At 50.7% G+C, this 13,648-nt stretch overlaps 1 protein-coding gene across 1 annotated transcript in view; it reads right to left on the bottom strand.

Annotated features, from left to right (window-relative positions):
• The window catches only part of MICAL3 (microtubule associated monooxygenase, calponin and LIM domain containing 3), a 114,164-nt gene that overhangs the window by 29,442 nt on the left and 71,074 nt on the right, over window positions 1-13,648 (bottom strand). Inside the window, 4 exon segments of the mRNA XM_040641967.1 lie at window positions 424-570; window positions 1,322-1,435; window positions 6,404-6,541; window positions 10,632-10,900. Coding sequence (XP_040497901.1) covers window positions 424-570; window positions 1,322-1,435; window positions 6,404-6,541; window positions 10,632-10,900 — 668 coding nt within the window.

Here is a 13,648-nt window from a genome sequence, read left to right as displayed (position 1 = left end):
ACAAAAGGAAGCACCCCCACCTTCCTGCTGAGAGCTCCTCTCCCAGCCACCTCTGTAGGGGTCCCTGTCGGCCAGCAGAGGAAAAGTGCTTTCCCAGAGTGTCCCCGGATGCCACCTCTGCTCACTCTGGAGTGTGGACTTTCTTCCTGTGTGTGTGATGTGTCCAGCTTGGGGATGTACCTCCTACACGTTCATGGCTCCAGAGCACACACAGAAAGGGCTGTTGGCCAAAGCCACGTGCAGGGTCCGTGCATGGGGAAGGAGGACAGCTAACAGAGCTGTCCGCCGTCTGGAGGCTGGTGTGCAGCGCGCCAGCTCTGCTCCAGCTCCACGTCGGTGACCTGTGTCCTGGGGACCGCTCTCGTCCTTGCAGGCTCTCAGAGGGAATTCTGGAAGCAGTTTCTCCTGAGACCACAGACTTACTTCTCTCCCGGGGCCCTGGTGTGGTGACGGGTTGCTCCTCCTCGTTTTCGGATACCCTCAGCTCCAGCTCTGCCTCCACCGCTGCCTGGCGCTGCACGCGGAGCTCTGTTTCGGCATCTGATGGGATATCATCAGACCAGCGCTGATCTAGCGGAGGGAAGGGAGAGCACAGCACCCGAGTGAGGCCCTGCTTCTTTTCGAGTCTCCTGCCGTCCCCAGAAAGCAGCCAAACCAGCGTCTAGACCTGGCTCTGTGCCCCAGCTGGGCCCTGCCTACTAGTTCCCACCAAGCTTCTGAGAGACTTGGCCCAAGGCCCCTTATTCTCTGAAACATGGTGCTCTCATCAAAGCCTGCGGTGCTTCATTTTCTTTTTAAATGCACAAGATGGCACGTGAGGGACCAGAACAGAAAGAGACACAGTACATGTGCCTGTGAAGGGCAGGCTTTGCTTCGTGGACTCACGGTCTGTTTCCCGTAACACCACAGCGACGACCACGCCCCTCACAGTCTCGCCTGGACCCTCTCATTTCTCCCAGGCCAGTCCCTGTCCCCTTTCCCCAACCAACCAGACTATAATTCTTAAAATGCCATCTCCTTGCAGCTACCATTCAGAGGACATCCACTGAATTAGAGGCCCTTGTCTAAAGCACCCAGTCTGCTCGGTTTCGCAACCACTACGTACTGAATGCAGGCTCTGCCGTCTGCAGGCTTAGGAGTGGGATGACACGCATTCAAGTTCGTGCCAGAATAAGGAATGAGACCAGGAGACGTAACGGCGGCCTCTTCTGTGTGCCTTGCCTTTGCTTTAACGTATCTTATCTTTCCTGAGTGGCAATGACACAGTGGGGAAGAGGGCAGTCAGCACAGTGGAGAAGGGAGGCTCTGGGGTCCCTCGTACCATCATCCAGCTCAGCACCAGTGTCCCCTGTGTCCCCATTCTCCGCTGCCTCCCCTTCTATCTCTGCCGGCTCTGAGTCCACATCTTCCTCCAGGTCATTCTCATCAAATGGGACTGTAAAGCAGAAACATTCAAAGGAAGGAAGAAAAGGACAGACAGATAGACAGAGAGACTGCCTGTGCAGGTGTAAATGGGTTGTGGTCTGCCCAGGGCTGCAATGTGAAGACCTAGAGAAGGGCGGAGATGGACTCTGAAGGGTCTGGATTTGGACCCCAAGGCAGACATCGGCCAGACTTGGGGGAGCTAAAAGCGGTGTGGGCGCTGGTGAGAGCCCGGGTCCCTTCCTGAACACACGGGACTAGCACCGCTCAACTCCAGCAAGGCCAACTGGAAGACGGAGAGCAGTGTCAGGTCTGGTCATCTCCCCTCTTCTGCCGAGGCTGCCACAAGCTCCACAGTGTGAGAAGGACAGAGGGGGGACACTGCTTCTCCAGGCCCAGCAGCACCAACGGCTCCCATGCCAGCACTCTCTGGACTGTGTCACCTAATCCTCACACTGATACGCTAGAGGGGCTGGGGCAAAACCGAGGCCACACGGGTTAGGTAACTTGCTCACGGCCACACTGCTCCATCTAGCAGCTGCAGTGCCGTGTGTTGGTGAGTTCACTGCCATGTGAGCCCTAAGGGCACCCACCTCCCCTTTCAAATGGCAAAGGTTGCAGCTTTGCTTGGGATAATTCAGAGAAAATTTTTTTTTATAAAGTATGAGGGAAAGGGTGAGGGGATATGTAAAGTTCATTTTCTAGACTTAAGAGTAGCCCTTCAGTGCTGCAGAACGAGGCAACACACTGGTCGACTTCATTTTCCTCAGGATGAACCAGCCCCTAAACACACACACACTCTCTCTCTCTCTCTCTCTCTCTCATTCAGACTTGTTCCTAACCTCTGTACACTTGGAACTCACACTAACAGTTTGGAGTAAGCGAAAGCAATTAAGAAAGCAACACGTGCTACTTTAAAGGATGCTGTGAGATTCCTGTGGTACCCGAGACTGACAGGCCCTGTCTGTCAGGGGTCCTAAGAGCTTCTTCTAGGGTTCGAAGCACAGCCATTCTCCAAAGGTTCTCACTTCAGGAAAAGGGGTTATGCTTAGATTTGCATATCCAAGAGCTGAAGGCTCCAAGCCCAAGGGGCAGTAGGGCATTGGTTGTGGCACAGCCAGGGAGATTTCTTCGAAGGCCGTACATAATGAGAGGCCATGCAAGACCAGGCCCTCTCAAGTCTCTGGTCTCTCCACTGTCCAGCCTCATGAATCTGTCCCCTGCTACTGTAAGCATGTGCAAGTTGAGTGTGGACAATAAGGTCTGAGTGTGATAAAAATCAAGGAAAATCAAGTGACTACCTTTGGAGGTGGGGTGGGGAAGACAGGGGAGGGGCACTTTGAAGATGCTGGCTTCACCTAGTCACAGGAGTTTTTGTTAAAAAAGTATAATTGCTTGGGGCATCTGGGTGGCTCAGTCGGTTGAGCATCTTGATTTTGGCTCAGGTCATGATCTCAGGGTGGTGAGATCAAGCCCCGCATTGGGCTCTGCACTGGGCGTGGAGTCTGCTTAAGAGTCTCTCTCCCGCTCTGCACATGCCGCCCCCCTCCCCCGCCGCTTCTGGCAGAGTCGCACACTCTCTCAAAACAAAACAAAACAAAAAACCAACGATAAAAATAATTCCTTAAGCCATATAATTATCTTACTACCCCTTTTGTATACTCAACTTATTAAAAACGAGGTAATGGCTTGCATCTAATTCTGAAGAACCACTCAAAATAGGTTTGGAATAGACAACAGGGAAAGATGGGAGAGTTCCAGAATAAGTTCTAGGCGGGCCAACAGTTAATGTCGCACTCCTCCTTCTGAGATACCGAGCAGCCCGTGGAGCTGGTAATGCCAAGATGTTTTCCTGTAATGGTGGCATTTGTTGGGAAAAATACTGGGGGTAAAATTACTCAATTATTTCCACAGGTTTAAAACCTTTGTGTGGTACCATTGCTGTTTCAGTTGATCAAACACCAAGAAGTGGGATATCTGAGGAACACACAAAAGTCTCTGTGCCTCCTCAAACCTGAGCTTCCTGTCTGGATACCGAGCTCATGGTTTTGTGACACCATTTCTGAAGAGGTGGGGACACAGATGCCCCTCTTCCCCCAGCACTTTTCTCCTTTGGCAGTCACCCCAACCCAGTGCAAATGGAACCAGGGGCTCATCCTGTTAGGGCCCATTGTGTCCAACATGTATGCTCAAATGAATCTATGAGTGCCTGGGCCTCAAGATGGTAATTTATACTTCCGTCGGCAACTGCACCAGATGCGAGCACAAAGGAGACCATGACAGGACTCCCCAGTGTGGCACTGTTCAAGTCACACTGCCCCATGTCAGCCTGATCCCAGCCCTAGTCTCTTGGCCCTCACACGGTTGTCTGACTCAGAGTTGCTACTAAGAAATGTCTGTTGTAGAGTCAGAAAGGTACTAAGCCTACAGTCCCTGGGAGTACCTTGAAAGGAACAATTGTCACATACAATAAAAACAAACAAGTGAGAAATATCAATGCAGCAGCAGCAGATACTGGAGAAACGCAGCTTGAGGGGTGGAATTGAGGATTAAACCCAGGTTAAGATGGAGTGCAGAGTGCTAGAAGCTGCCACACACTATGGAAGCCGAGAATCACAGACATACACAGCTTTTGCTTTATTTCAGCTGCCAGCTGGGAAGTCCTGACGCACCAGCCTTCTCCAACCATCCCGGGAGACATGACTAACTAACTAGGAGGGATGCCCAGCAGCTTCTGCTCACAGAGCTAGGGTCTGGCTGCAGCTCTCCCTGTGGCTCTGTGACTTGTGTGCCTGTGTCCACTTCTCCCGCTGCGAGTGAGGACAAGGGGATGGGCCGGTAAGAGGCTGGTGGTAAAGAACCAAGAGCGCCAATCCTACCCATCCCAGAAGCAACCACTAGGACCACAGTTCTCAACCAGGGGGGCAATACTGCCCTTCTTCAAGTTTATTTGATACTGTGTAGGGCATGTTTTGGTTGTTGCCTGGATGGCGGGGGCAGGAGGTAGAGGCTGCACGGCTGACGTTTCGAGGGCCAAGGCAAAGGAAGTCAAAAGTCCTGCAATGCAGAGAACTGTCCTGGGCACTGCTATCGCCTGCACTGAGAAATACCCCTCCAGAAAAGGTAAGGAAGGACAACAAGGTTTCTGAGCTATCTCTTGGCCTAAGTATTTGAAGAGACCCCACGCCTCAGTATGCAGACTCCGTGGACGCTACGTCTAGTTATACCCAGCCTGTCCCTCTACTTGGAGCTGGACAACATCCACCAATCCTCTGTTCCCCCCTCGTCACTGAGGAGTCGTCCACAAGTCCCTGAGTACTGAACGTCTCCTCCTCTGGACTTCGGTGGGTTTGTGGAATATGAAGAGATTCCTCTACTTTTACACCCAACTGCTACACAACTTAATTTCTACAGACTTTAAAAATCACTGCTAAAAACGTTCCCTCAGTTTTGGCCTTTACTCAACCTTTATTAATAATAATGATAACAATAATAATAAAAGTTTAGTCAGTTCAGTCTATGCTCTTGCTCTCCTCCGGATCTTCCCTGAAGGGCGTGGGGTGCGCATCTGGTCCATGCAAGGATGGGCTGCCTGGGTGAGGCATGCATGTGCCCCCCCCCACCTTGGCATGCACTAGCAGAGGACCAGAATTCTAGTGTTAAGGTACCAGCAGAGCTGCCAAGAGAGAGTGGTTATGGTGAGTGGGGAGAGAACAAACATCACCAGACTACCTCCGGAGAGTGTCTCCAGCCAGGCCTGCACGGCTGCGCGGCGTATGGAGGGAAGGTCAGGCACTGAATTTAAAACAGACGATAGATACAAAGTTACACAGGAATGCGTGGTCCCCGTGAGGAGAGCTGAGGTCATCCTAGAGCCCCAAACAGAAGAGAAACTGAGACATGTTACAAGCCAGAGGCCTGTCCGGCACCGATGAGGAGTCACAGTCCCGTTGTAAGCCTATATGATGGGCATTCAGGATGAGAAAAGGAGAGAAAACACAGGGAGGGTCAACGGCGGCCCGAGGCTGCGGAGCTAGCCCGGGCGGCAGGCCAGTCCGATGTCTCTGGTCAGCAGGATCTTTCTCCTCACTCCTGCTGAGTGTTTATGTTGCTGCGAAAGTGTTAACAGAGGCTGGTCTTGCCTATAGGTGAAGACTTGGGGCTGGGGAAGATCAGATGTCCCTGTGAAAGGCTAAACTTCGCGAAGGCAGGGAGCACCCCTTTGTTTACTCAGAGCCTTACAGGGTGTGTGGCCCCGCCAGGCGCTGAATGGAAGCATGAAGACGAGTCAGTGAGAGACAGAGGCTGACGACACCAAGGATCCATATTTGGACGGTGGGTATGCAGGGTCGGAAGGTACGGAGAATGACATGGCATCTGCCACATCCCTCAGCAGTCTCCATTTCCCCCTTTTATTGCTTGCTATTCCTAGAAGAAGTCAGGCTAAAGTTCGTCTTCACCCTACTGTGGAACACAGACCATTTCAGCTGCAACCTAGACCTGGACATTATGCTAGCTACTCTAAAGGACTCCTGGATCTAAATCTCTTCTTAAAACTTTATTTCAGTTCAAAATATACTCCCCCACCCTGTCCTGGCAATATACATTCACACTCAGACACACCACACGAGGAAAGCACCAGAACATTCTACCAAGTGGACAGAGTAACCCTGTCTAGTCATATGGGGAAAGAAAGCAAATTCTTGGTTTTCCCAAGGTCAAGTCCATTTTACTATTTGGCATCTGTGGAGAAAGCACTCATAACCTCTTAACCCATAGAGAACTTTACATATCCTCAAACAACAGCTAAGGGTCGTGGTCACAATTAATATCAGGAAAATAAAATGGTTCATTGGCTTTTACATTTTGATCAAACTGATGGCTTTGGTCCTAATGGAAGAGTCCTCTGCAACAGTGAGAGGGGAAGCAGGGACAGACGGTGCTCTTGGGGCATTGGGACCTTGGATCTTGAAACAGTTACCTCTAGAAGTGGAGGACTCAGAGGTTGGTACCATTCGCTCCTCCTCCTCTTTCTCTCGAATATGCGTCCAGTGCACATCAGCCTGGATCTCCAAGGGGTCTGCCGGATTTATGATCTGCTGTAGCCTCTGGCTCCCGACTAGAGTACCAGGACCAGAGGTGGAGGAGGTGAGGGAGGGAGAGATGATGGAGGAAGGAAGCAGAAAATAAACAGTCAAGGAAGGGAGGGGATGAAACACCACAGGAAAGGAAACAGAAAGAAAAGTTACCGTATTTGCCAGGATCAGTTTGAATCAGAAAGAGGCAAAAACTGAGCACACACGCGCGCGCGCGCGCGCACACACACACACACACACACACACACACACACACGATTTCCACTTGTTCAACTTGATTTAGTTGTTTCAAGCTTCACTTATACTGTTCATTTCAATGAAGAGAACCATACATTCCAACTCCAAAAAAAGAGAACTCTCCTTCTGATGCCCTGTTCATCTTCTCTGCATTTGAGGGGCCTAAATGCCAAGTCAGAAAAAAGAGCAGGTTACAACTGGCCTCTGAAGGGCCATCCCTCCAGGGCAGGAGTACTCAACTCCATTACCCAGCAGTGTGACATCAGACAGGATGCACCATTCATGTCCCTTCTGTGGTCACACAGCATCGTGCTAACTGCCACCTATCACGCTGATAGCTTCTCCTCTGAGATTTAAGCCAAGTGACAAGAGAAAAGGGGGATGGGACAGTATCATTCTGTCATGAACCAGCTAATTCACGCAGGACAGAAACTTACTTTGTTGGTACTTTTAGTGTTTATCTTTTGCAGCTAGAGGAAAAAAAAAATCCCCCTTCCATAATAGGTCTCATGCTGCATGCTGGTCTGTGGCAGGGACACAGTTATGAGGAAAAAATGGAGTCTGGGGAGACATGGCTGGGAGAAGAAGCAGAGCTCTATCCTGTAAATTCCCAAAGCTTTGGGAGTTCGTGGGCAGGAATAAAACAATACCTCTTTGCTTTTTCTGAGGTCAAAGCCCTTTTTCTTAAAACTCCATTTGGGGCCCCACTTCTCCCCTCTGGACACAAGACCTGTCTTTTCAGCTAAATGAGAACTCACCAGCAGCCCCTTCAAATTATTCCTGCTGTCAGAGCCCCAGGAATACACATGCAGCCCCTGCCCTGCAAGCGCCCTATAATCAGTGCTTGGACCATGCCATATGGTTGGGTTAAAATAAAGGAGCAGCCAGCAGCTCGGAGAGGGGACACTTTGGGAGGGAGGACGGCTTTTCAGGCAGCAAGAGCAGGTGCCACGGGATCTGAAGGGTTCCGGGACTCCTGACGCAAGCCCGCTCTCAGGAGCCCACTCTCTCAGCTTGGCTTCACTACCAGACAACCTCTTAATTTTAAGCAATGGAGAATGTGATATGGACAGAAAGTACCAGTAAGATAACCAAATGTACGTGCGGGCACCATGCTGCGTTAAATGTGGGTGGGAGCCCCACATGCACTGTCTTGTTGGAACTGCTGGCCTCCACACATTCATTTTCCTAAGGTCAACTGGCTTTTATGGTGTTGGATGGGGCCAAATCATAGCAAAGTTATCCAACAGCTGGAGTGTCCTATGACTAAGGAAGGTAATTCAAAGAGAAAAATGTGGAGCCTGTCTTCATCTTCTAAACAACAAAGAGAAGACAGGGAGTCTTCTCCCCAGATAATGTTCTGCTTCCCGCTCATAAATGTCGCCTTGGGGACTTATCAGCCAGTATGTCCTCCTTTTTCAGAGAAATGTTACGAGGCACAGTGGAGGGAGTTTCTGGGCAGCTCTGCGGGTGATGACACCTGTGCCGGCTCCGCCCTTACGGGTGCTGTGACTGTGACATGACGTTCTCTACATGAGAAGAGGCTGAGTCTTTCTTAGAGCAGGGAGCTTGCAACAAAGCATACAAGGGGCATAGACGGGGCCACATTCAATGAGGCTGCTTCTGGAGTCTTCTCCTCTACTGCCCCTTGACTCCCCTTTGTCTTAAATGCTATTTTGTACATGACCATTCATGAAGGCTGAGCCCAGGGACAGGTGCCGAGCTAGGCACGTGCCAAAGCCTGTCAGCGCAGCTTTATAAAGCACAGATCTTTTCATGTGGGACCTGCTCTTGAAGGCAAACTCTGGATGGCTGCTAGGGAGCCAGGGTAGAAGGTGGGCAACGGGCAGAGCGGGTACCTTTACGTGTACCCGTAGCTTCTTCCTTTGACAGCTGCTGGAGCCACTGGCCTTGCAGGAGTTCTCTGTCCCAGGGGCAGTACTCCCCTTCTACAGCAGGGGGAGCCAGACACCCACAAACACAGGATCAAGCATCCCGTGTGGGGATCAACAGAAGAGAGAATGGAAAGGAGGAAAGAGAATAGAGAAGAGTTATCTTCAGGTGCAAGGCAAGAACATCCTGTCACTGTCTACACAACCAACAAAGTCCACTGTGCAGAAGATACACACACCACGGGCTAGGAACACAGGCCCAGAGTCGGGCTGAATTTGTTGGTACGCGTTTCTCCCATTCCTGCAGGCTGTGTTTTGACACTAGCTTCAGATCCAGGAAATTAAGTCGGTGTGGAGGAAAGCAGGGCTAAACTCTCCCACAAAGCATACAGACTTTGACTCTAAGCTGTGTCTGGGGCTAAAGCCACCGACACATGAATCACTGGCTAGAGATAATGATATCTGAAATGAAACAAACAAAATACCTTTCCCCCGGGTGTGCTGTGAGCACAGTCTCCCCACCTCCCCGCACTCACAGGGACGCGGGGGCAGCCCTGAGCCCGAGCCAGCCACAGCTCTGCAGACACCGAAGTATGGAGAAAAGAACTCAAAGCACCAGCTTCCCGGCCCAGTGCCTGCCTCCTTCTTGCACAGACCATACTCATTTCTCATCAGGCCACCAAGTGCTGCCTCTGTGGACCTCACCCCAGCCTCTGTCTTTGGAGGGAAGAGCACAGGAGAACTGGTTCTAGAGAAGCCCCTTAGGGGCCTCAGGAAGTGCCTGCCTCTGACCACTCACACTGGCATCGGGCACTTTGGGGGCAGGAGGAGGCTGTGCTTCCTTCTTGCCTGCCCCGCCTCACCAGTGTCTCGGAGCTACACAGCTCTCAGGACCATCTCAGTACTGTGCACCCTGTCTGGGAAGGCTCTGCATTTGGTCAGCACTCGGTCCTTCCTGTGCCAGACTGCGGGATGGGATTTGGGCCACCAAGCACATGGAATTCCAGGAGGAGCAGAGGTAAGCAGGAAGAGCAGCAGAGAAATCTAGTGCCAACTCTACAAGGCCCAGCACTGTCTAGAATTTAATGAGCCCCTCTGACAACGGCTGGGAGAGATTGCTGCTTTAAAGGTCCAGGTCCTTCTCCTCCACTCCATGTACCCTGGAGAGAGAGCACAGCCGTGAATTGACAGGGCACCGCTGTCAGGGGGATTCAGGTCTCTATCCGCCCTAGTTTCCTCCACACCACCCACCAGACATCTGTGCAGCCAGGGCAGGGAAAGAATGACCCTCTCTCTTACAGAGGCAAGAAAAGAGGCCCACCAAGTTCTTCCTCATCACTCAAGGACACACACAGCCAGAGATAGGGGCAGAATCTAAACATTTCAAGTCCGAGGCAAGAGAACATTTCAGAGGCAACCAGACTGACTGAGTACTGGAACTGATGCTCCTTCTCAGGACACTGGTCCAAACACATCACTACCTGTCATCAGCTGAAATCTGTCTAGTGGGTGTCTAGCCCCTCCTCAGTGACAACAGCTCTGAGCAGAGTGAGAGTCAATGCTCTGCAGCCTCCAACATCCTAGACTCTGAGTCAGGGAATCCTCTAGAAAGCTAAATTCCCTTTCTTTATTAAAATAAATTTCTTTAACTGAAACTAAAGGGAAAAAATAGAGAAAACGAGGAGAGGAGAATGAGTAACCTAATTTGGATGAAGTCCTTTTGCTGACCCTCTGCCTTCCACTTCCAATTTCTACTCAGAATGTGCCTAAGGGACATTACTTCCACTGTCAATGGCCTCCTCTGCCCCCGAAACGAAGGTCAGAGAGAGGCAGGAGGGATGGTCTCTGAGGCTGTGGGAGGCACATCTGTGTGCCAGACTCCAGCCTGTGTGTGACTCCAGCCACAGAAACCTTACCCAGCACAGAACAGACTGCCTCAGGGATAAGACAGGGTCAGAGTGAGGAGAAGAGATTTTTTTCTGACCTTCACTAGACTCTTCCTCTTCCTCCTCATATTCTTCCTCTTCCTCCTCCTCCTCCTCTTCATACTCCCCCTCCTCCTCCTCTTCTTCATTCCCAGGCCCGTAGCTCTTTGAGGCCTCTAGTTCCTCTTCACTCTTTCCTTTCAGAAGAGCATGGATCCTCACAGCCTCCTTCCAAGGAACACCGCCCAGGTCTGAGGTGGGCAAAGGAGGCTCTTCTTCCTCCTCTTCCTCCTCTTCCTCCTCTTCCTCCATCTCGGACTCAGAACTGCTGTGGGGGAAACAACCACACAACCAAATTGAGGAGATAGTTAAAAGCCACAACGGAGGCAAAATGTTCCAGCAAAGCAACTGCTGGGCAGGAAGGGCTCAGGACAGGCACGGAGGGGTGGGCGTGCTCCCCGCCCCCCGCCCCAGGTAAGACACACGCCGGGAAGGAGAGAGAGTGAGTAGAGGGCCAGAGAAAACACACACGTACGAGTAACCCCTACAGAAAGCCACATGAGCCAGCAGCTCAGTCTGGCAGAGCCCTCTATTCGGTGAATGGCAACTTCACCGAGTTCAGTTTTAGAGGCCCTCAGAGACAGTAGGGGGCATGGACCCATTTTGATATGAACACATGACCAGGGGAATCAAGAATGGAAGAAAGTCTCCTTTCATCATCATCTACTGTTTGGTTTGAGGAACTCAATTCTGCTTGACTCAGGTGGTTTGGAAGGTGCTCGTGGGAACTAAGGTGAGAAAGATCTGCCTCCAAGAGGCCTGAACCAAAGCCTTAGCCACAGACAGGCTGGCCATCAAGGTGTGTGTGCTGGGGGGAAGGCTGCATATTCAATCCCACAGTGTTCCCGAAGTCCCCCTCACGTGCCACGCCTGGAGCACGATACTATGAGGGACTCAGAGCTAACAAGGCAGCAGAGGCATCGTTCACCGAAGTCACAGTACAAGGACTATGGGGAGAGCATGGAAACAAATATCTCATCCCCGGGGTCATCACCCTTGACAACCAGCCACGTTTTCCACCACCATTCTCCCTTTACGACACAGAGCCTGGTCTCAGCTTGAAAAGGGAAGCAACACGAAATGCCAGAGACACTAGCCGTGACTTATGCAAGCCAAAGTCATAGGTCTCCACCCTCGAGGCCACCACCCCGGAGCATTTGTACTCTGTCAATAGGTGGTACAAGGGTAAAATCAACGCCCTGCAATGGGGCTGCAAAGCAAGAGACAAACCCAAACATCACTGCACAAATGAAGCTTCTCAGACCTATTTCATGGTCTGATAATTCCCCGAACGTCTTCTCCAGGAGAGGTGCTGCCCTCAGTGAGAAATGTGTAGTTGAGTAGGCTGGAGGAAATCTGGCTTTTACAATCAAGCATGGTCCAACTCCTGGCACGAGAGAGCCTGAAACCCGAGATGCATCCTGCATGGGGGTGACGTGCAGTCCTGTCTTCCTGTGATGGGGGGCTGCTCCCTCCCACCCAGAGTGGGGTTGTGCATGTGAAGAGGGAATCAGTGAATACATGTGATAAGGTCAATGACACCCCACTCCTAGCGCTCTTAGTACCTGTGCAGTAAAGAAGTTCACTTTGCTCAAAGAGAGGGCTGGCCTTGGTCTCCGTGACTGGGAGGTCAACTCTAAGCCCCTGGGAGGGCCTGCCTGATGGGAATGTCTTTATTTCCCTGGAATCCTTGGTTCGTGGTGGATAGTCTAATAATGTGATTTAGGGTGAGGGATGACCATATCCGAAAGGCCAATAATTAAGGGTGGAGCCTTGAGTCATGCAGTATTAGTTGGCCTGGAGATGGAGATCAATCACACCACGTAGATAATCAATCAGTCAATCAATGCCTAGGTATTGGAGCCCCAATAAATCTCTGACCATCAAGGCTTGGGTGAGTAATACAATACAGGCTTTGTCACGCATTAATGCCAAGAAAGTAACACTGCCCTGACTCTGTAGAGAGAGGACGACGGAAGCCCCGTGTCTGTACTTTTTCGGACTCTGCCCTGTATACTCCTTCACCTGGCTGATTTCAGTCAGTATCCTGCCCTGTAATTAAATCACAGCCATGAGTAAAAACCTTTTAGTGAGTTCTGGGGATCGTTCCAACAAGTTAACGAACTTGAGGGTGGTTTTGGGGACTCCCCCACGTTAGCCGGGTTAGAAATGAGGGCAGTCCTAGAGGCTGTATGCCTGTGACTTCGCAGGTGGCTGATTCTCCCAGGGCCACCCTGGCTCAGCTCCTCACCAGCTGTCGGACCTCAAGCTGATTACTTTCTGAGCTTCGCACCCTCATCAGAAAGGAGCAATGTTAATATCTGCCTTGTAGACATGTTGTGAAGATTAGGGATTTTCCTGATTTTCATGTTTGTGTTACACTCTGGGATTCTGGCTAGTCACTTATTTGTTTCCTTGTTTACATGCTCCTTCATTCATTCAATGAACATTTTTGATCACCTGTTAAAGTTCACCCAGTAGGTACAAAAATAGAGTCAGCTCCTTACTGTAGGCAGCGCCCTTGGTGACTACTACTTCATTCACTCGTTCATTCATCCACCCATGGAAAGTTACCGCGCATCTCCTACTTGTAATGCACTCCTAGACATTGCAGAGGATACAAAGGGGACATGGAAAAGGTCCTCACTCTCAAGGGGAGATAAGATGCAAACACGGCTATAAAAGAAGGTAGAACATAACTGTAGTGGGACGGACGGTCGAGAGGAGGCAGTTGAAGGTGCGTAAACATAAGAATTTGGGCCACGGAAAGCTTGGTATCTGGATTTTGACTGTTTTTCATGACTTACTTAGTTATTATTTTTGCCTTGCTTTTTGTTTTCATTTGTTTACTTTCTTACACTTAACAACAACGTGTAACCCAGCATGTATCACCTAACATCTTTCAAACATGAAATAAGGACAAAAATGCCTCCTACACTCATCTTAAATCTTCTGTACATTTGTTGAAACTCAGGAGGACAGAAGGCAGGCCAGCTTGCCCCTCCTTCACAGCCAG

This window comes from Ursus maritimus, unplaced genomic scaffold, assembly GCF_017311325.1.
Source record: "Ursus maritimus isolate PB19 unplaced genomic scaffold, ASM1731132v1 scaffold_26, whole genome shotgun sequence".
Taxonomy (NCBI): domain Eukaryota; kingdom Metazoa; phylum Chordata; class Mammalia; order Carnivora; family Ursidae; genus Ursus; species Ursus maritimus.
The sequence above is the reverse complement of the archived record's forward strand: the minus strand, read 5'-3'. Positions and strand labels throughout refer to the sequence as shown.